This window comes from Pongo pygmaeus, chromosome 11 (assembly GCF_028885625.2).
Source record: "Pongo pygmaeus isolate AG05252 chromosome 11, NHGRI_mPonPyg2-v2.0_pri, whole genome shotgun sequence".
NCBI lineage: Eukaryota > Metazoa > Chordata > Mammalia > Primates > Hominidae > Pongo > Pongo pygmaeus.
Window position 1 is genome coordinate 139,670,286 of NC_072384.2, and position 20,437 is coordinate 139,690,722.

A 20,437-nucleotide genomic window follows, 5' to 3' on the forward strand; every position below is an offset into this window, starting at 1 on the left:
GATGAATGAAAAACAAGAAAATAGGCTGCATATCTTTGGACTCAGTAGAGGGAACAAATGGAATGCAGGAAACCCTCAATTACCCCAAGAGAAGGCGAGAAAAGAGAAAAAGGAAAGAGCCACAGAAAATGGGGACAAACAAAGAATAAAACAAGATGCTAAGAAGGCATCTGAAAAAAGGGATCAAACTAACAGCAAATGACCCACGTTTCCACTTAAAGCACGGACCACTGGACAGGACGTGAAAATAATATATTGCCCAGGCTTTTGCTGTTTATAGGAGAGACACCTCTGAAACTTCAGGGGAAGGCTAAAAGTCACACAGGAAAACTGATGCTAGGCAGGCAAACCTGGCCAAAGGGCAGCTGGGGTCACAGCTCCAATATCTGGCACAAAACATGTAAGGGAAAGGCCATTACTGGATATACAGGTTAGTGTGATAAAACCTCAATTCATCACGAAAGGGCACAATGATGTCAAACGTCTATATTTAGTAAAGCAGCTTTAAAATGTCTAAGTAAAAATGGGTGCAATGGAAAGAAGACACGAATACGTGTCCCACCATCGTGGGAGACTTTGCCATGTCTTTCTCAGATCCAGCAGACAATCATCGGTCAGGAAAACCAAAACGCGAACAATACAATTAGCAAGCTCTGTTTAATGAACACAAACAGAACTCTGTGAAACAGACGGAGAAGACACATTATCCCAAACACATGTGGAATGTCTCTGCAGGCTGACCACGCACTGGCCCATAAAGCAAGTCTCCACAAAAACACAAATGCCAACCACACTTCCTTTTCTTACCACAGTGCAATTTGTTAGAAATTTATAGCAAAAAAAGAACCATGAGTCCTTATGTTTGGAAATTAGAAAACACACCAACTCACGGCTCAAAGAAGAAATCATAACAGACATCAGGAAGTACTGAGAATTAAAAAGTAATGAAAAGTGCTACCTGTCACGATGTGAGATGCGGCTGGATACCATGCTGGAGCCATTTACAGCCCTAACTGGCACACATCAGGAAAGACAAAATAAATATCCAATGTAAGAAGTTAGCAAGAGAACACAGTGGTCCTAAAGCAAGAAGGAAACAAAATAGATGGAAAAGCAGACAAATTCTGAAAAGAAAAAAGGATGCTGCAGTTGAAAACTGATTCTTGGAAGTGCTTGATTAAACTGACAAGCTCCGGCAGGACTGACGGAGGAAACCCAAGTTTGGGGGGTACACAGGGACGGCCCCAGGGATGAAAGGGGGCCCCGGCTACAGGCAGAGCAGAGATGTGAAAGGCAGGAAACTGGGGAAGCATAACTCTTGCCAAGAAATCTGAAGAAATTTTGGTTGAAATGGAGACATTTCTAGTAAAATGTAACTTCTCAAAATTAAGAAGGAATAGGAAACTTGAATAGACCTATAACCATTAAAGTCACTGAATCTGTAATTTAAAAATTTCACCCAAAGTAAACCTGCGGCCTAGGAGAGTCCTCCCAGTCAAGGAGCAGACTATTCTGATCCTACCTCCACTCCTCCAGAGGACAGGGAGAACACTCCTACGGACCCAGCTACCACCCACCAGCCTGGAGCACAGTTCTCCTGGGGGCCTTGGACCCACGCACCAGCCTGGAACACAGTTCTCCTGGGGGCCTTGGACCCACCCACCAGCCTGGAGCACAGTTCTCCTGGGGGGCCTTGGACCCACCCAGCAGCCTGCAGGACAGCTCTCCGGGGGGCCTTGGATGCACCCAGGTCCCTCACACTCGTAGTTCTCGAGAGTGATCGTGGACTGCTGGGCAACACAGCCTGAGATGTGAAGGACACGGGCCGGCCAGCCTGGCTCTGTCCCAGTCCTCCACCGGTGGAAACAGGGCACCCTTCGGTGCTTCAGCTCAGTGTGTCACACGGCACTCGGGGTACAAAATTCAGGACAGGCTGTTTCCTAGAGCAGCGCGCAGACGGGACTCCATCCACTGGGGCATTTTCCGAGCCTTGGGGGACTGGCTCATGGTGCCCTGGGCTTCTGCCATCCCCTGCTGCCTGTCTGTAAGTAGTAAATCCGCTGCACAGAACGTGTGTGTGTGGGTGTTCTGTCTCCCTGGACTCAGACAAGCTGGTCACCCATGTGTGGAGAACCTGCTTCACACCACTGCTTCCTCCCTGTCCCTCTCCTTCCCTCCCTCTGTCCATCTGTCTAATTCACCCCACTAAGAACAAATAGGGAAAAGAACTTCACAAGGAGGGAAAGCCCAGGTGGCCAACAGGCAGATGCGGGGCTGCTCAGCCGTGGCAGTCATGAGGAAGGGACCCTGGAGCCCTGCAGAAGGGCCAGTTTCACCCCCGTCCAGCTGGCAAAGGTCAAGGGCAACAATGCCAAGTGCTGCTGAGGTCTGGTCACGCCACTGCTGAAGACAGTTTTAACCCTTAAAAAGCTGCTTGATGTTATCTCCTAAACATGAACAAACACATCCTGGGCCCGCCACCTCCCCTCCTGGACCTTTACCGGAGACACGGCCACCTAGGTGTATTGGGGACTTGCCCGGAAGTTCAGCATAACTCTGTCTGTCACAAGCAAACCCGGAGCAGCCCACACCTGCCCTGGCCCTGGCCCGGGCCCGTGCGGGAGGCACGCAGGCTCCTTTACAGAGGGGGCTCTAGGGAAGGGGGGAGCGCTGAGATGTCCCTTATATCCCAACACCCAGGTAATGGGGCCCAGAGGGACAGCCTCGCTGCATATGGCCACAGCTCCTTCAACTCTGAAGGCCACGAGGCTGAAAGTCGGCCAGGAAGGCTTTGGCAGCCCGGATGGAAAGAGGAGCAAGCCGGACACACGACGTGGATCCTGTGCGCACCACAAGCGGCTGCGCGCATATAGAACATTCACTGTTGGCACGGGGGGAGTGTGACTGACTGTGAGAGTGTGTGCTGTGTGTGAGCATTCATGTGTATGTGCTTGTGGGGTATGGGTGAGTGCATGTGTGTGGTGTGTGTGCGTATGTGAGACTGTGTAGTGTGTGTGTGCACGTGTGAGACTGGTGCATTTACGAGAGTATGCATGTGCAGATGTGTGAGACTGTGGTGCTTGTGTGGGTGTGCATGTGTGGTGTGTGCACAAGAGGGCATGTGTGTGTGGTGCATGTGATGTGTGAGACTGGTACCTGTGTGGGTGTGCATGTGTGTGGTGTGTGCGCGTGTGACTGGTGCCTGTGTGGGTGTGCATATGTGGTGTGTGTGTACGAGAGGGTGTGCGTGTGTGGTGTGTGTGCATGTGTGACTGTGGTGCTTCTGTGGGTGTGCAAGTGTGTGCACATGAGACTGGTGCCTGTGTGGGTGTGCATATGTGTGGTGTGTGTGCACAAGAGGGAGTGCACGTAGTGTGTGTGCATGTGAGTGGTGCCTGTGTGGTGTGCACGTGTGCGAGGATGCACGTGTGTGGTGTGTGCACGTGACTGGTGCCTGTGTGGGTGTGCATGTGTGACTGGTGCTTGTGTGGGTTGTGTGGTGTGCATGTGCGAGGATGCGGGTGTGGTGAGTGTGCATGTGAGACTGTGGTGCCTGTGTGTGCATATGTGTGGTGTGTGTGTACAAGAGGGTGCCCATGTGGGGTGTGTGAGAGGAAGAGTGACTGGAAGCAGGCAGCCAGCTCTCAGGTTAATCCAACTCAGTCCCTCACACACACTTGGTTTTCCTTACTTTGTTAGAGCTGTTTCACGTACACACCTTTCACAAAGCATCGGGACATAACCGATAAGCTAAACTCCCAGGGGAAAACCTTCTCCACACGACACCACCCTCCTGCTCCACGAATGTCTTCCACGAATCCTGGAGTGGGTTAGATGAGATGGTGGCATTTTAACCCTGAAATACCCCATGACTAAAGTAGAAAATTGGCCCAAGCAAAAACCTGCCTTGGGCATGGTCTCAGACAGGAGGGACGGTCTTTTCCTAACCTCCCCGGGGCAGGGGCCTGGGCCACAGATCCCCGTGGCCATCTGGTGCAGGGTCTTTGATGGAAGTTGGCTGGAGGCCCGACTCGATGCTGTGCCCACGACTCCACGGCCCGTCTACACTGCAACATGCAACACTCGTAGGGAACTTTTCACTGTCCATGGTCACTGGCAGTTGCAGATAACTGAACATGGAAACTATTAAATAAAATGGTAGCTGGGAAGAGCACCAGCCTCCAGACCTACGCGCTGAAGACAGAGGGGTCGCTCTGATAGGGAGCGGGGATGCCAAGGCCCCTCTGCGCTTCCTGTCCCGCACACCCTATAACTCAGCCACTTCTGCGGCAGCAGGGTCCCCACAGGCCACTGCCGTCACAGCTGGCGGCCCCGCCTGTGTGTGCCAGATCGCCCGGCACACTGTATATCAACCTTCATCAAAGGCCGCGGGGCAGAGGGGTGGGGCCCAGGCCAACTCTTGTGCATTAAAGAGACTTTTAAAGAGACCTTGATAAAACTAGTGCTTCCTGCTTTTTGATGTGTTTAAGTAAAAGAACATTTTCTTGTTAGAAGAGCAAACACGCATCAGGAAGCAAGAACAGGCCATGGCTGAAAGCGAAGTTCCCTATTGTTATTTAAAATAACTAGCCAGAAGAACCATAAGGCTTCGGGATGGTAGAATATATAGGTCAGTTGCCTTTTAACTGGAGCAAAGAAAGGGCCTGTAAAGTGCTTTGGACGTTTGAAACAGCAGCCTGGTCTTTTATCCAGTCTGTAGCTGGCCAGCTCGCCTGCTGCAGGGATGCCACCTGGATCTTCGATCTACTTGGATTTATGTTAACGTGAACACCATCCCTGACCAGCAAAGACGGCCAGGAGAAGGCAGGGCGTGTCCTGGTACCTGCAGCCACTGCCCATGTCCCCTCTCAGCATCCCTCTGGCTGGCGCAGGCCCCTGCGATGGTCCAGGCTGCAGGTCTCAAGGGGCTCCCCTTGGTGATGCAAGGTCCTGACCCCCCACTCAAGGCCTGACCTTGGCCATCACCTGCTGTCGCTCCTCCGGCTAAGTCTTGTGTCCTTGGGGCTTGGCACACATGGGGTCTCGCATACTCCAGGTCTGCTGTCCCGGCCGGGGTCACGCACCCAGGGGTCTTGCTCTGTAGTGGGTCATGGCACCGTTCCCATCCCCCATCCTCCCAAGCTGGGCCGTGGCCCTGCAGTCTTTTTTTTTTCTTTTTTTTTTTTGTTGAGACGGAGTCTTGCTGTCACCCAGGCTGGAGTGCAGTGGCGCGATCTCGGCTCACTGCAAGCTCCGCCTCCCGGGTTCACGCCATTCTCCTGCCTCAGCCTCCCGAGTAGCTGGGACTACAGGCGCCCGCCACCAAGCCCGGCTAATTTTTTTTTTTGTATTTTTAGTAGAGACGGGTTTCACCATGTTAGCCAGGATGGTCTCGATCTCCTGACCTCGTGATCCGCCCGCCTCGGCCTCCCAAAGTGCTGGGATTATAGGCGCGAGCCACCGCGCCCGGCTGGCCCTGGTCTTTAAGGCAGCACTGTCAGCTGTCGGTGGAGGTGTGCAAGGGGACGTATGCACCCACCCCTCAGAAGATCCAGGGGCTCCAGTGGGGCCCAACAGACCACCTCAGGCCTGGCCATGGGTCCCTCTCTCCCCTTTCCCCTTCTGCCTTGTGCTCTTGGCTTGGCCAGCCCAGCCTCCCCCACACCCTCTGCGAGAGCCCAACTATCCTCCCGTGAGGTGCCTGCACCTCTGGGCTCTCACTGACCCCCAGGGTCACCCTGCCCTTGGTCTCCTCTACTTCCTCAAGCCACCGAACCTCCCTCCTGTCTGGGAGACTGCTGGCCAGTGCTCACTTCCCTGACTGCCAGCTCCCTGGCTTCCCAAGTCTGGGTCAAGGCCCCATGGCAGCCTTTGGGTGAGCCGAGGCTCAGTGCTGCTGGTCCTGGGCCTCCCTCAGCGGCTGCATATGGTCACCAGGTCAAGGCACTGAGCCCCGCCGATAATCTGCAGGCCTCACCCATGGCCCTTAGATCAGGAGTCACTGCAGAGAGACAGAGTCTTGCAGGTTCTAAGGAAGCTGCCTCTCTCCCTCTAATGGCAAGGGCTGGAGGAACACACAGCTGACGCGCACCGCCCCGGCTTCCCAGGCCTGGAAAAGCCCCACTTGCTGTGCCAGGCAGTTTGTGTCACCTGGAGATATTGCTGGTGTGCTTGGCCTTCAGGCCTGTGTCTGAATGAGACCTTTCCTGTAAAATAAAGCAGGTTTGTCTCAGAGTGAATCTTTCAAAATTTAGGATTACAGTGCTGGCCTTTCTGGGAAAGCCATGGCAGCAGGCCTGCTGAGGGGGTGGGGAGGGGCCCGGAGGATGCCCTGTGCTGCTCCCACTTCCAGCGCAGGCTGCTGAGGGGGTGGGGAGGGGCCTGGAGGATGCCGTGTGCTGCTCCCACTTCCAGCGCAGGCTGCTGAGGGGGTGGGGAGGGGCCTGGAGGATGCCGCGTGCTGCTCCCACTTCTGGTGCAGGGGGGGACCCCTGACTGGGACGCCCCTGGCTGGAGGCAGGACCTGCAGTCCCAGGTCCTGCCTCCGCCGTCTCTGATGCTGCCCCTCACATCGGCCTCAACAGAAGGGGAGGGAGGAAGGTTCTGGTGCTGCAGCGGCCTGGGGCCCTAGGAAGGTGGGGGTCTTGACTGCTCACAATAAGACCCTGCTCTCACAAGCAGACCCAGGTCAGCAACGCGCAGCTTCCTGGGCTAAAGCAGCACCCAGTTAGCAGTAGGTTACCAACCGTTTGAAAAGCAGCCTGCTTCCCAGGGACAGACGGCAGAGGTGGTGGAGGTGGGAAGTGGCTGTGACCAGTGGGGTTCCTCTCATAATGGGGTTTGCACTGGGAAGAAGACGCCCTTTTGTTCTAACGCTCACAACGAGAATTCCAGCACCCACACCCATGTGCAGGAGGTGTCCTCTGCGAGGCGCCCTGTGTGCTGGCCACCTCGAGGCCCACTGCGCATGCTGAGGCCACTCACAGACAGACAGCAGGCCAGAGAGCGGACCCTCCCTCTGCATTTTCCAGAACAATGCGAACGATGCCTGCACACCAGACCCCGCGAGCGCCATGCTTAACTACAGGGGTCCGTGGCCTCCTGTGCGGCCTGACATTTTCCCACCGCTCGTGACGTCGAGTGCCTCTGGGCGCTGTGCTTAGTTGCACGGCACCCGGACCGTCCTGGAGTGAGCAGGGCTGGCTTTCCATCGGGGGAGGCTTGCACAGAGTGTCCTGGGATGGCTGCAGTCCCTGCTGCCCCTCTGCCTGCCTCCCAATGCCAGGCCAGACCGCCTGTCAGTAGGAGCCATCAGACACCAGAGCCCAGGGGCGTGCAGGGCACCTGTGAGTGTGTGACCGCCCGTCTGGTGAACAGAGGGCCTGGGACCAGCGCCTCAGTCTGGAGCACCCACGGGCATGCAAAAGCCAGCACTGACCCGAGGGCATCTGAGCTGCTGCCCCACTGGTTCCCCAAACGTAAGGGACTGGGGAGATTTTTTTATAAAGACAGGTGAGGTCGGATGGTAGAGTGCTGCCTTTTCCTTGAGCTGAAAATGAGGATGCTGCTTCTAGAGAAGCCCCCCAGAGTGGGGCTGAGCATCAAATGGGGGTGAAAATGCAGGTTTCCTGCAAACCGCTGAGCACCAGGACACCCCCACTAAGTGCCCTGTCACCCTGACTCTACTGAGACTGTCCTCAGGACTGCCGGGCTGGGGAGGGCAGTCCCAGAGGGCACAGGAGGCAGACTCCCATCCTGCCCCCTGGCAAGGCCTCTGCATCTGGTGTGCTGGAGCCTCAGGCACTGCCCTGCTCTCTACTTCCTGTGGTCAAGTGATCCGGACACATGGCCCTCGAGTCCCCCACGCGCCAGCTGGCTGTTCTCAGGACCTGCACTGGACACCCAGCGCAGGCAGCCAGGCAGAGCTCTGCGTGGGGGAGCCACCGACTGAGTCATGTCTTGGGGATGTGGACTCACACCCAAAAGCCTGTGGACGGGTTCAGAGGCTCAGGAAGAGCAGGTGTGGGAAACTCAGAATGAAAGGTACCCCTCCACTTTGTGTCACACACTTCAGACACTCCTGGAGGTGGATATGACATCGGTAGCTGTGGCACCACCTCCTCCCCCAACCTCGCTGGCCCACGCCTGGTGGAGGCCATGCTGGGAGCAGGGAGGCCCGGGCCCCAGCGTCACACTGGAATGGAACGCTGCAGGTGGCGCTCTCACCCCGAGCCCTTGGAACGTTCTTTTTCTCTGCCCAGGCCTCGGAGGCCCGGCTGTACAGACCACAGCGTCTCTGACTCCCTCTGGCGGTGTTGGTAGGGACACAGCAGGGAGCCCTGTCCCTGGGGGCTCAGAGTAGCAGACAGGCCTGCTGGGCAGAAGAGCCCCAGCCTGCCTCGGGGCCACTGACCGAAACCCACATGAGGATTCCCTAGAGAAGCTGACTGTCCACAGAGGAAATGAAGAGAGAAAGAAAAAGAAAACCTCTGGTCACACTGTGCTCCACGTAATGGAGAGAGGGACCCTGAACTGAAAGGGTGCAGTCGCACCGCAGAGGACACTGAGCCATCTTCTCACGACAAAAGGGCTCCTTCCAGTCCTGCCCCCTGCACCTCTTCCAGCCATCATCACAGTTCTGCCACATTTAGAGCTATGCAGGGGTGCGGGGCAGGTGCAAGGCGGAGCTGCAAGCATCCACATGGTCAGAGACCCACTGGCTTTCACGCTCTGGGGCTCTCAGGTAGCCAGGCCACAACCCCGAGCCTGTCAGTGTGGAGCATCCCGTGGGGTCTCTGGGGTCTTCGTACCTCATTTCCCAGCAAGGCAGAAACACATGCTTCGGAGGCGTCGCAAATGGCGGTCAGGTCGTGGCCTCCCTCGAGGGCCAGGACGATCCGGCCGCCAGCCAGGCCCATCAGCTGCTTCGTCAGGTACCCGAAGCCTGCAATGGGAAACGGGAGACTGCAGTGTGAACGGGGGAGGGCCGCAGCCAGCGCAGCCCAGAAAAGCGTCCCACGGCTTCGTAAGAAGACCCGGGGGCTGGAGTGTCGAGACACATGGCCGGGCCGGGTTTCGTTTAATAAATTCGCTGAAGAGTTTCGGCTTTGGATTTCCTCTTTGATCTGTTTCAGAGTAGGAATTATGGCTTCAATGCTTTGATTTTTAATCAGCAAATCATCTGCTCTAGGGGACGAGGGCAGCCAGCCCCACCCAGAGGCTGTAGGCCACCTGCCCTTCGGCCCCCGCAGAGGGGCTATGGCCATGCTCTTGTGGCCATGGCCCAACAGGCTCTGGTTATCTGACATGCTCTGAACATGTATGCGTACACATGTGCACAGGCTGCATGTGCTCCTGAAGCGTTCTCCCACATCCAGGTCTAAGCGTCTGGCTTTGATCAGGAGCCACAGTCCCGCCACTGCACCCACATCACTCACCCCGGGAGGGAATGCCTGGTGGATGAGGGTAATCACCACCCTCAGCCAGGCCAGGCCAGCGCTGATTAGAGAGCCGGGAACCACGCGCCGCTGATTAGTGGCCCCGATCATGGGCTGGCGAGGCTGTAACTTCCCAAAGCCTCGGTTCATCCCATCTGATGGAAACAGTGACAGGGGCTTCGAGGCAGCTGTGCGGACTGAGGAGGAAGCTGAGGATGTGGTGGCCGCGTGCTCTGGGCCAGGTGCTGTGAGGCGTTGGGCACAGTGGAAGCTCTTTGCCCTCTGTCTGGTCACTTTGCTGGCCACTAGGCTGCACAGCCTGGGGGCAGGTGGACTGTGCGAGGCCCCACGGGAGCACGGCCACTGAGGGCCACCTCAGGTCTCCTGGGTGAGCCATACCCTCCCCACGCAAGGACCTGAGAGACGGGCCCCTCCTTGGCCGCCTGTGCCGACAGGAGTGGGGAGGGCCGTACACTGTGGACGCTGGGCCTTGAGGGCATCACCAGGGCTAGGACCAAGGCTGCAGGATGCTTGGGCCTCAGGAGGCTCTCCAGGATCCTCGGGGACTCCAGGGTGGGGGAGGTGGCCAGGCCTTTGTGTGCACCAAGCGCTGACGCCAGGAGGTTTTCATCTCCTTGTGAGTTGCTGAGGCACAGTGGGAGCACTGCTGGGCAGTCCCTCCTCCCATCCTGACAGCATGGCCCCTAACACTGATCCTGAGAGGACACACACATCCTCCTGAGAGGACACACACATCCTGGGCTCCCTCATCCAACTCTGAACTCGACTGTGCTCCCAGCAACTTCCCTTTACAGTTCCAAGGGGCACTGCCTGCACAGGGCACATCTCAGCTCTTGGTGGGACCAGGACCTGCCCCTGGAGGTGGCCTGCAGGTCCCTGGGCACCCGCATCCCAGAGAGGGAGCCTCGTGTGCCCTAGGCCCTTCCTGGGCAAAGAGTGCCCGAGGTGCCTGCATCTGAGCTCCCGCTGCCCACTCTGGGCTCTCTGGGGCCTCCCAAATGGACTGGTTCCCAGTACGGTGAGGACCTTGGTCATTAGTAAAAAGGTGCCTTTCCTTATCTCGTTATTAAAAAGGAGACCTGACACATGGAACACAGCGGATCATGGACATGAGCAGAGCCGGCTCCTCGGTCATGCGCAGAACCACTTACATCTGGCGGAGAGGTTGTAGCCCCCGAGAGGTGTGGGGTGGCCCTCCACAGCATCGAAGCCTGATGACACCAGCACCACGTCCGGGGCAAACTCGCTGGCGATTGGCATGACCACCGTTCTGCAAAGGACAGGAGAAGGCGTTACTGGGTCAGCTGAGAGGAGGACGGGACAGTCACAAAACCCCAAGGTTCCCTCTGGCATTGATAATGCCTGCCCTGCACCCCCTCGGCCACTGGTGGGCTGAGGGCTCCACACAGCAGGCTGGAATCTGGCGACCACGCTTAATTAGAAGGGAATCAACCCACGTGTGATCCAGGCTCATTTCACATCTTCAAAGTGCAAGCCAGCGAGCCCCACTACGCTTGCTTAGTGAGAGTGAGTCACGGTGCAAGCCCGCGAGCCCCACTACGCTTGCTTAGTGAGAGTGAGTCACGGTGCAAGCCCGCGAGCCCCACTACGCTTGCTTAGTGAGAGTGAGTCACGGTGCAAGCCAGCGAGCCCCACTACGCTTGCTTAGTGAGAGTGAGAGCATCGGTGTTTCTTGGTATGCTGTTTTCTGCATATTTCTGTAACCCCCATGGCACAAGCTGCATTAACCTGGGGGAGTGAAGCCAGCTCCCTGTCCCACTAACACCCCTCCCTGGCCCCGCACCCACCCTCCCTGGCCCTGCCCCTGCCCCTGCCCCATCCTCTCTGTCCCGGTCCTCCCACGCCAGGTCCTCCCTGCCCATCCTCTCTTCTGAGACTGGGTCAGCTCCACTCGCCCCAGCAGGCTGCCCTTGCTGCGATAATGCACTTTCCACAGCTCCCACTGAAGACACGTGCAGTCACCCACTGCCCCTAGTGCTGGGACTGCGTGTGGCCAAGAGGGCGGAGAGCCCTTGCCAGCCCTGCTGGGGGAGCCCACGTGTTCCTTACTCACCCTAGAACACCAACACACACAGGTGTAAGGGAATTACAACACAATTAAGACACTTAAGAATCTTTAAAGGGAACACTGATGACAAATGTAAGAGAATTCACTGGAAAAGACAGAACCACTGAGAAATTCTTTAAATTATATTAGGGAAATAAGGAAAATATTCTATTTGGAAAGGGGAAAAAGCACTCCTTAACACAAAAGAACTTATCAGTCTATAGTCTAATGATCTTATCAGCATGTGCTATGAATCCATGCGTGTGCTCTCCGTGAGTGGGGAAGTTCAGCAGTTTCATGTCTCATTTAGGCTGCCACCTTCGATTCTGAGTTAATCACCCCCACTGACTTTCAAAGTCTTCTTCACTCCCTCTGTGGGTGATGGGAGCAGAATCATGGCCTCCCTTTCCTGGGGGACAGCAAGGACCTCATGAGAAAGGTGATCTGGTGTCTTCCTGCAATGATGGCCCAGGTGCAAGGAGCCTGTGCAGGTGAGGACAGTGGAACAGAAGTGGAACCTTTAAAAAGGGGCTTCAAAAAGTTCGTAGAAAAATTGAATTAAAAGATTAAAAATATAAACTTTGTTTCTCAAGCTCCATCAAGTCCGAGACACTTTTCCAACGGTGACTGCAGCCTAGTTAGTCCCTCCCAAAAGGACTGAGCGTCCTGGGAATCTGGGAATCTAACCATGTCAATGCAGTCTTTTTTTTTTTTTTACATTAAATGAAGAAAAATAAGTGTCCTTTACAGGTTTTTCTAAGATTAGGAAACAAGAAGAAGCCAGAAGAAGCCAACTCAGGACTGGAAGGTGGATGCCTAATGGTTTCTCTTCAAAGCTCTTGCAAAGGTTTTCTAGTTTAATGAGGAGTGAGCAGAAGCATTGTTGTGGAGAAGGACTCTCGGTGGCGGGGGAGGGAGGGGTGCTGGGCACGATGGCTCACGCCGGTAATCCCAGCACTTTGGGAGGCTGAGGTGGGCAGATCACCTGAGGTCAGGAGTTCGAGACCAGCCTGGCCAACATGGTGAAACCCCATCTCCACTAAAAATACAAAAATTAGCCGGGTGTGGTGGCATGCACCTATAATCCCAGCTACTCGGGAGGCTGAGGCGAGAGAATCGCTTGAACCCAGGAGGCAGAGGTTGCAGTGAGTCAAGATCATGCCACTGCACTCCAGCCTGGCTGATAAGAGCAAAACTCCACCTCAGAAAAAAAAAGACTCTCGGGGGAAGCTCTCCCAGTGATTTTCTGTGAAAGTGCTGAGGAACTTTCTCGAAACACTCTCACAATAAGATGTTATCATTCTCTGGTCCTTCAGAACCGGCAACATGCCTTGGGCATTCCCCAAACCTGCTGTCGTGATCTTTATTCCTGCTTGGCCAGCCTGCTTCTGCTGTGACTGGGTCACCTCTGGCTCTCGGTAGCCAGTGCTGTGGTTGTGCCTTGTCTTCAGGATGGTCCTGGGAAAGCCGTGCTCCATCTCCTATTACGACTCTCAGGACCCTGAGTCCACCTGTTGAACATTTCCACCGAAAGCTCTGCTCCTGTCGGCAGCTGATCTGGACGTGGTGGTTTTGGTGCCCACTGAGTGGAAAGGCTGCTCAACTTTAATTTTGCAGGCGGAGTTGTGTAAGCTGAGCCGGTTGAGACGCCCATGGTGTCAACTGTTGCTTCGGCTGTTAATTGTGGGTCCTCTACAATTAGGGCACGAACTGGATGAATTTTTTCCTCACAAATCGATGTGGATGGTCTGTGCTGTGGGCTTCATCTTCAACACCGTTGCACATTCCTTCTTAAAATGAGTCGTCCATTTGTAAACTGCTGATTTCTTTGGGGCATTGTCCCCATAAACTTTTCATAAAGTATCAATGATTTCACCACTCTTCCACCCAAGCTTCACTGTAAACCTGCTGTTTGTTCTGGCTTCAATTTTAGCAGAATTCATGTTGCTCTGAGAAGGGCTCTTTTCAAATGGATGTTTTATCCTTAGTGCCTCAAACTAGATCCTGTCCAGATATAACACGTTAGTGAGAATTTATTTTGGTGCAGAAACATTTTGAAACCCATGCACAGTTTTTTTCAAAATATGCATTTTCTACGAACTTTTAAAAGTCTCCTGGTATTTCCACCATGAAGCCTAGTTTGCACGATTCCCACTTGTGCTGTGAGCTCTGGGGGCCCCTCACCAAGCACTTGCGGGAGAAGGTCCATGTTTTAGGGTTTCACCACCGCCTACTTCCTGGAGCTGCTCAGCCCAGCCTGTCCTGCACCGAAGCACACTTCTGTGTCCCCAGGCCTCCCCAGCACACGCGTGTGGGCCAAGTGCATCACCCGATGGGTGCCTCCCTTCATATGGATTTTCAGAGGCCCCTCCCTGGGGGCAGCCAAAAATGCACTCACCGGGCCCAGTGTCCCTTCCCACCACCAAGGACCTTCCAGAAACATCACGGCAGACGGCAGCAGGGCTGGCCCTAAAACATTTTCATTCAGCTTTTATTACAAATGAAATTCCCCACCGATGTCAGTGAAAGTATCAACTTTGACCAGAAGTAACAAAAATGCTGAAAATTTAATGTGATCCCTTTTCGGGGATGACTGCAGATCAGAATCTTATTGAAAAGTTCTTCTAATTTCTGGTGGTGGAGGTGACACAACCCCCAAGAGCTTAAAACACCAGGTGAAGATCCCGTGGGCTACTCTCTAGAGGGCCAGGGGTCATAAGTCCCGTCAGGGACGCTGAGGCAGCGGGAGGGCCCATCTCAATGCCAGGAGCACGTGGTGCCTGATCCTGGTGCCCTGCGTCCCATAAGCGAGCTCAGACGGGAGAAGAGTGATGCGCGGGACTGTGCGGCTTCAGCCTGCTCAAGTCAGTGCTGACGAACTCTGCCCTCCAAACATGCATCAAATCCACACCTAGGCACCTTGCCCGCCAAGAAACTCACTTCTGGAACTCAGATGGGAGTCACAGGAGACCCTGGGTGGCTTCTGAGCAGTCTGCTTCTGTTCTTTTTTCTGAAGAAAGCCAGTCCACACAATTTCCCCTAGACCTGCCTCTGCAGCAGCTATAGAAAGTGCTTTCCAAGGACACAGGAACTGTGTCCCGACGGCCATTGTTAGGGGCCAAAGAAACAATGTGAATCTAGACAGGGGCAGTGAGCTTCCTGCCACGGGTCAGATAGGAGGCACCTGACCTCAGTCTGTGGGCCACACAGTCTCTGCCAGGACCACATGACGCTGCCCTTGTGGTGCCCAAGACACGACAGACAGTGCGTTGGCGTGCAAGCGTCCCTGTGTTCTGGTAACACCGTGCCAAGAGCACAGGCGGCAGGACTTGGCCCACCAGCTGGAGTTGCCCAAACCTCTGCTCTGGTCCTGTCCATTCAACTTCTGTAACATTCTTCTGTGCGCGATTCTGGTCCCAGAGTGAGAGGTTTCTTCTCACCTACTGGGACCCCACCACAAAGCTCGGCAATTTTGCAAACATGGTGTACAACACAGGAAACACCGCACTGGCCTCAGAGCGTGCGTGGAGTTGGTGTCGGCACACCCGCCGCGGGGCTGGGAGGGGAGAAATCAGTCTAGTCAGTGGCGGGATGGAGAGAATGCCTTGGAATCCAGGAGTCCTTTGACTCTTGCCGGACCCAGGGCCCTGCCCTGGACACTGGAAGGCACTGGCCCCACAGTCCTTCCTGACCGACATTCCGAGGCTTCCTCCATGACTCTGACCAACCTGACTAACGGGCAGCAGGACTGAGGGGGGCACCCTCTGCTTTCAACTGTCCACATCATCCCAAGGAGACTCACTTCTAATTATTTTAATAAAGTTCTTGTCATAAAACCTTTTTATTTGGACGGAAAAGCACATTTCCAGCCATGCTTTTGGTGTGGATTTTAAAGCCGAGACTTTTTTGCAATGAGAACCACAGGCATTTTGTGCGGACGCCGTGTCCTTCGCAAGGCACTCTGACTGCTGCTTTGCAGCGAGCGCAGGTGAAGGCTTTAATTCTCCGCTTTGAAGTGCTGCTGAGCTATTTTACTTCTTCTAATCCCCCTCCAAAAAGAAGTCATGTGAAAATCGCCGTTAAATGAAGTTCATACCAAGAGAGTCTCTGGTGTCTAGGCTTGGTGTGTGGCGTTGCCTCAAAGCCAATCAAAACAAAATGCGAAAGATGAGTCCAGGCTCGTGGGCACTGGCACGTCGGCCACGCGTGAGGCTGCGTGGGGCACAGTTGGATGCACGTGCCCACACACTCATTTTCATTTTACTGGGTTTAACACCCTCTAGGTTGTGATCCCAAACACTTGCTAGACATAAGGTCAGAACGCGAGGTGCATGAGTGCACCTTCAGCACCTGTTTGTGGCACGACTAAGAAACATCCCTTCTCCTCCATGGGACATGACTTCTTTGCCTGTAAAAAGGAAGCTGAGCATGGCACTCCCTGTGTCTTCAGGGCTGTGCTTACCCTCCACGACCCTCCTACAAGAGGAAGCTGAAGGAATGTCCCTGTTTAATAGATGCTGCAAAAAATGGGAAACTGGACTCACGTTTTATTCTCAGAATTAAACTTTTAATAAAGAACTCAAGTCTCGGCCAGGCGCGGTGGCTCACACCTGTAATCCCAGCACTTTGGGAGGCTGAGGCAGGCGGATCATGAGGTCAGGAGATCGAGACCATCCTGGCTAACACGGTGAAACCCCATCTCTACTAAAAAATACAAAAAGTTAACTGGGCGTGGTGGCGGGCGCCTGTAGTCCCAGCTACTAAGGAGGCTGAGGCAGGAGAATGGCGTGAACCTGGCAGGCGGAGCTTGCAGTGAGCCGAGATCACACCACTGCACTCCAGCCTGGGCGACAGAATGAGACTCCGTCTCAAAAAAAAAAAAAAAAAGAACTCAGTCTCTAAAAAAATAAGATCGAGATGTTTGCTGTGGGCCTCTCAAGCCATGACTTTAAGGAGAGTATTTCCATGAGGTCGCTTTTGGCCTTTCTTGGGGCAACCTGAGGGGAGAGAGGGGTGGGCTCGCAGTTTCCCAAGGCAGTCGGCCCACTGATCGTCCACTGATCGTTGGCTCAAGAGGCAGGAGAAATGGGTGGAAAGAGGGGATCTTTAGAGAAGGTGGACAAATGCCTGTAAGGTGCACTCCTGGGGCCGGCAAGCCCAGGGAAGCCATGACTGTGGTGCCCAGAGGGTGCCTGTGCCCATGAGGCGTGTACAGAGGGGAGCGTGGTGCTAAGGGGAGACAGCGGCTTCTCCTCGTGGTGGCCTCTGCATTTAGGGAGGTCCTGTGGGAAGCCGCGGGGTGCTACGCATCCCCTTCCCGTGGCCTCAATGTGGCTTCTCTGGCACCTTCGTTACCGACACAGCACTGCACCCTTCACTCGGTCATCAGCCAACCTGCACCTGCAGCCTGAAGAGGACATCTCCCCTCGGCTTCCCAGGGAACAGAGCTGGGTTGGGACAGCAGGCAGGTGCCAGCCACTCCCCTCGGCTTCCGGGGAAACAGAGCTGGGCCGGGATAGCAGTAGCAGGCGGGTGCCAGCCACTTCCCTCAGCTTCCTGGGAAACAAAGCTGGGCTGGGATAGCAGTAACAGGTGGGTACCGGCCACTCTCCTCGGCTTCCCAGGGGGACAGAGCTGGGTTGGGACAGCAGACGGGTGCTGGCCACTCTCCTCGGCTTCCCAGGGGAACAGAGCTGGGTTGGGTAGGAACAGCAGGCGGGTGTTGGCCACGCCCCTTGGCTTCCCAGGGGAACAGAGCTGGACCGGGACAGCAGGCAGGGTGCCGGCCACTGTGCTTCCTCGAAGGGCCATCGCTCATGCAGCCTCCCAGCTGTGCTCTGCGCAAAGGGCTGTGTCACGGGGCACGTCTAGCTCTAAACCACCACAAACCATCAAATTACGGCCTGTACATACCATCCTCAAAAGCCACAACTGCATCTAAATGCAATAATTCACTTAACAGCTGGGTTTCAACATCTGGAAAGAAATGACCTTCCAGTTCATTCCCCCACTAGGACCCTAAACAAAACTCACCACACCCTCCGTCAACACAAGCCTCAGAGCAAACCGAGCTTATGGGGCCAACAGGCTGCAGCCCTGCGGCCACCCACAGCTGGCAAGCCACTGGGGACTCCGTGGGAACTGGGCTCAGGGCTGGCACGCCATGCTTGAGTCTCCGGCTGCCGTTCTGCCCCAATAAATGCCCTGGGGCATCGTCCACACAAACTGACCCCTCGCTGGCTCTCCCTACTAAGGGGCCTCTAGGTGGAGATGCTTTCAACCACCCACTTGGATGGACACTTTCTCACTTTTTCCTGAAAATCGACTGAAGCAAAGCATCCCCATTGAACCCTCATCCACCCCCACCCGAACCTTCTCCCGCTGGGTCTCTGCCCAGCACCCTTCAGCCTCCTCCAAGCCAGTACCTCGAGACCTTGCCAAGTGCCCTCTCCCCCAAAAGCAGCTCCTACTCCCCTCGATCCCATTTCACTTCAACCTCTTTGAGAGGGTCCCACCTCTCCAGCCTGTGCAGGCCCTGTCCTGATCTCTGCCGCTGTTTTCTGGGTTTGTCCACTGGCCCCCAGATCCTACCCTGGAACGCTCTTTGCCAGGTCCAAGTCTGTCACCTAAGCTGCCACAAGACGGGCCTGTCCAACATGCAGAGCTGGCCGTGATGCTTCATTCCACAGTGAGAGGCCCCGACAGAGCCCCTGCCATCAGGACCGAGGTCTGGCTCCATGGATGCAGCCCAGGCGAGCGGGTTTGCGCCATCAGGCTCTGTTCCCTCGGGACGGCCCTTCTCCCATAATGTCCCATGCCAGGCTCATTCCTCCAGGACTCAGCTGGGGGCTTGCCTCCTCCAGAAACTTCCTTGGCCCCCCAGGTGGGCAGGTCCCCTAAGGTCCTACCGGGCCTGCCTAGAGCTTGTCCTCCCGGTCCCCCACTATCCTCCAGGGAAGGCACTGTGCTGACTCCACTGTTCGCATCTCACAGGGCTGGCCCCGCAGGCGCAGCAAAGGCTGGCGCAGGACGAGCTCTCTCAGCTCTGAGGCTGTAGCTTGTATGCTTTTGCCTCTTTTTGCTTCTCAGATAAATTTCTACATAGGAAAATACTTGGATGCACTTAAAGAGACATAATTGCTTTTAGAAAAGAAGGTGGCACAGTCTGTATGAAAACTCTTCATAACCTTGACTTCCTCAGGCAAGAAACCCAGGGACCAGCGTGGTGAGTGCAGCGGGTGCCACTCGGCAATGGTGAAAACAGCAGACATTAGGTGCCGCAACTCCTAAAACACACCTGTCTACAAAAGGCAGCAACGCCAGCAACGGCAGCAACGCAGCTTACAGAAGGAACAAACATTCAAGAACCTCAGCCTTCCCGTCTCAGTTGAAAGGTTGGGGAAAGTGAAATGGCTTTGCCCAGTTGCTTAATTTCAAGGCTAATGCCAATTCGTGAAGCTATTACAGTTACTGCTTGAGAAGATCCAGTTTCAGAGACATCTTTGATAAACTTTGTAATATCACAGTGGAATCTAAGCTACGAACCACGAGCATCTGGATGTGGCGCTCATCTCTGACAGAAGAGTCCCCGTGTCCCTGCGCACAGGTGAGGGACGGGTTACGGAGCACCATCTTCATCGTCATCATCATCTCCCTACAAGCCCCCGCCCCCAGCGGCTCAGACTTTACTCAGCAACTTCAAAGCCACGTCTGGCACTGGGACTGGTTTGAATTAAGGTTCCCTTTTCTCCTACGAGTCTCTGGGCCTGAGGAGAAAGTGCCGGCTGCTTCTGGATTTCATTAGGGGCAATTTTCTTATCTTTTCTTTGTCTTAGGCTTGATCCCCTGAAAATGCAACGTGGCAGGCAATGGGTCTGAATAACAAGGTGCTGCCTGGAAGGCAAGCATTGTTCCCGGGGGCCCCAGTGGGGGAGAAGAGCAGAAGAAAGGGGAAAACCAATCTCTGACCCTTCTTCCCCATCATCGGATGCCCAGGGAACCATAAATTGTAAACTTCAAAGTGCTATTTTACATTAAAATCGATAAAAAAAAAACTCTGAAACAATTTTCCTTTTCAAAGACGCTATTTAAGCTTTAAAAAGTTCACTTGATAAGGTATTATCACGGACACACTTGGCAGGAGATTAAAGCACACTTTCTGAGTTAAGAGCAACTCAGAAAGGCATGTTCATCCTAAAGGCTGGCCGGGCCGGCCGGGGCCTGAAGAGGGGGAGTGACTCTGACGGCAGATGCCCATTGCTGCTTTGGGCCTGGGCTTGCCCACCAGCAGGGATGCCACGGGGTGAGGGTTTCACCCCAGGACCCAAGAGTCCAAGGCACCACTGAGAAACGCCCATGGGGTGAGGGTGGCTCCATCAAAACCTGGCCTGGGACCACTGACCTGAAAGAGGGCACCACCTCCTTTCTCCCCGTCCACCAGGACAGCCCTGCCTTCTCTCTCTGCATGGGAATTTGGCCACAGCGGGCCCTGGCTTCCCTGGGCGGCAACAGTGTTCACTCAGGCAGGAAGTCGACCAGGCAGCATCCACACCTCTCACGGTGGCCAGAGACTTTACTTTCAGAGAAGCCTCCAAGGGGGGCCAGTTCTCTGGGGCGACAACCAAGTGAGGGGCAATGGGAGCGCATTCCATGAGCAGACGGCGACACGCCCACGCCAGGGGTCCGATTTCATATGAGCTCGTTTTCGGATGTGGTACGCATTGGGGGAGGTTCTTCTCTCTTAAATAAGGCAGGGCAACTGTCAACATTACATTAAATCTGATCAAGAGTAAGAAGAGACATCAAAATCAAACCGATGAGATCAGGGAAAAAGTGGTTCAGGTACAGATCAGAGCAGGTCCACTGAGGAGCTGATGAACTCCCACCTGCACAGCCCGGGCTCACTGCCGGA

General features: G+C 55.0%; 1 protein-coding gene across 15 annotated transcripts in view; it reads right to left on the reverse strand.

Moving 5' to 3' along the window:
* The window catches only part of HDAC4 (histone deacetylase 4), a 356,755-nt gene that overhangs the window by 9,491 nt on the left and 326,827 nt on the right, over positions 1-20,437 (reverse strand). For all 15 annotated transcript variants that reach the window (XM_054477421.2, XM_054477425.2, XM_063648197.1 and 12 more), the window contains 2 exons: positions 10,610-10,728; positions 8,811-8,944 (listed from right to left, as the gene is read on the reverse strand). In XM_054477421.2, the coding sequence (XP_054333396.1) occupies positions 8,811-8,944; positions 10,610-10,728 (253 nt within the window). The remainder of the gene's footprint in view (positions 1-8,810; positions 8,945-10,609; positions 10,729-20,437) is intronic.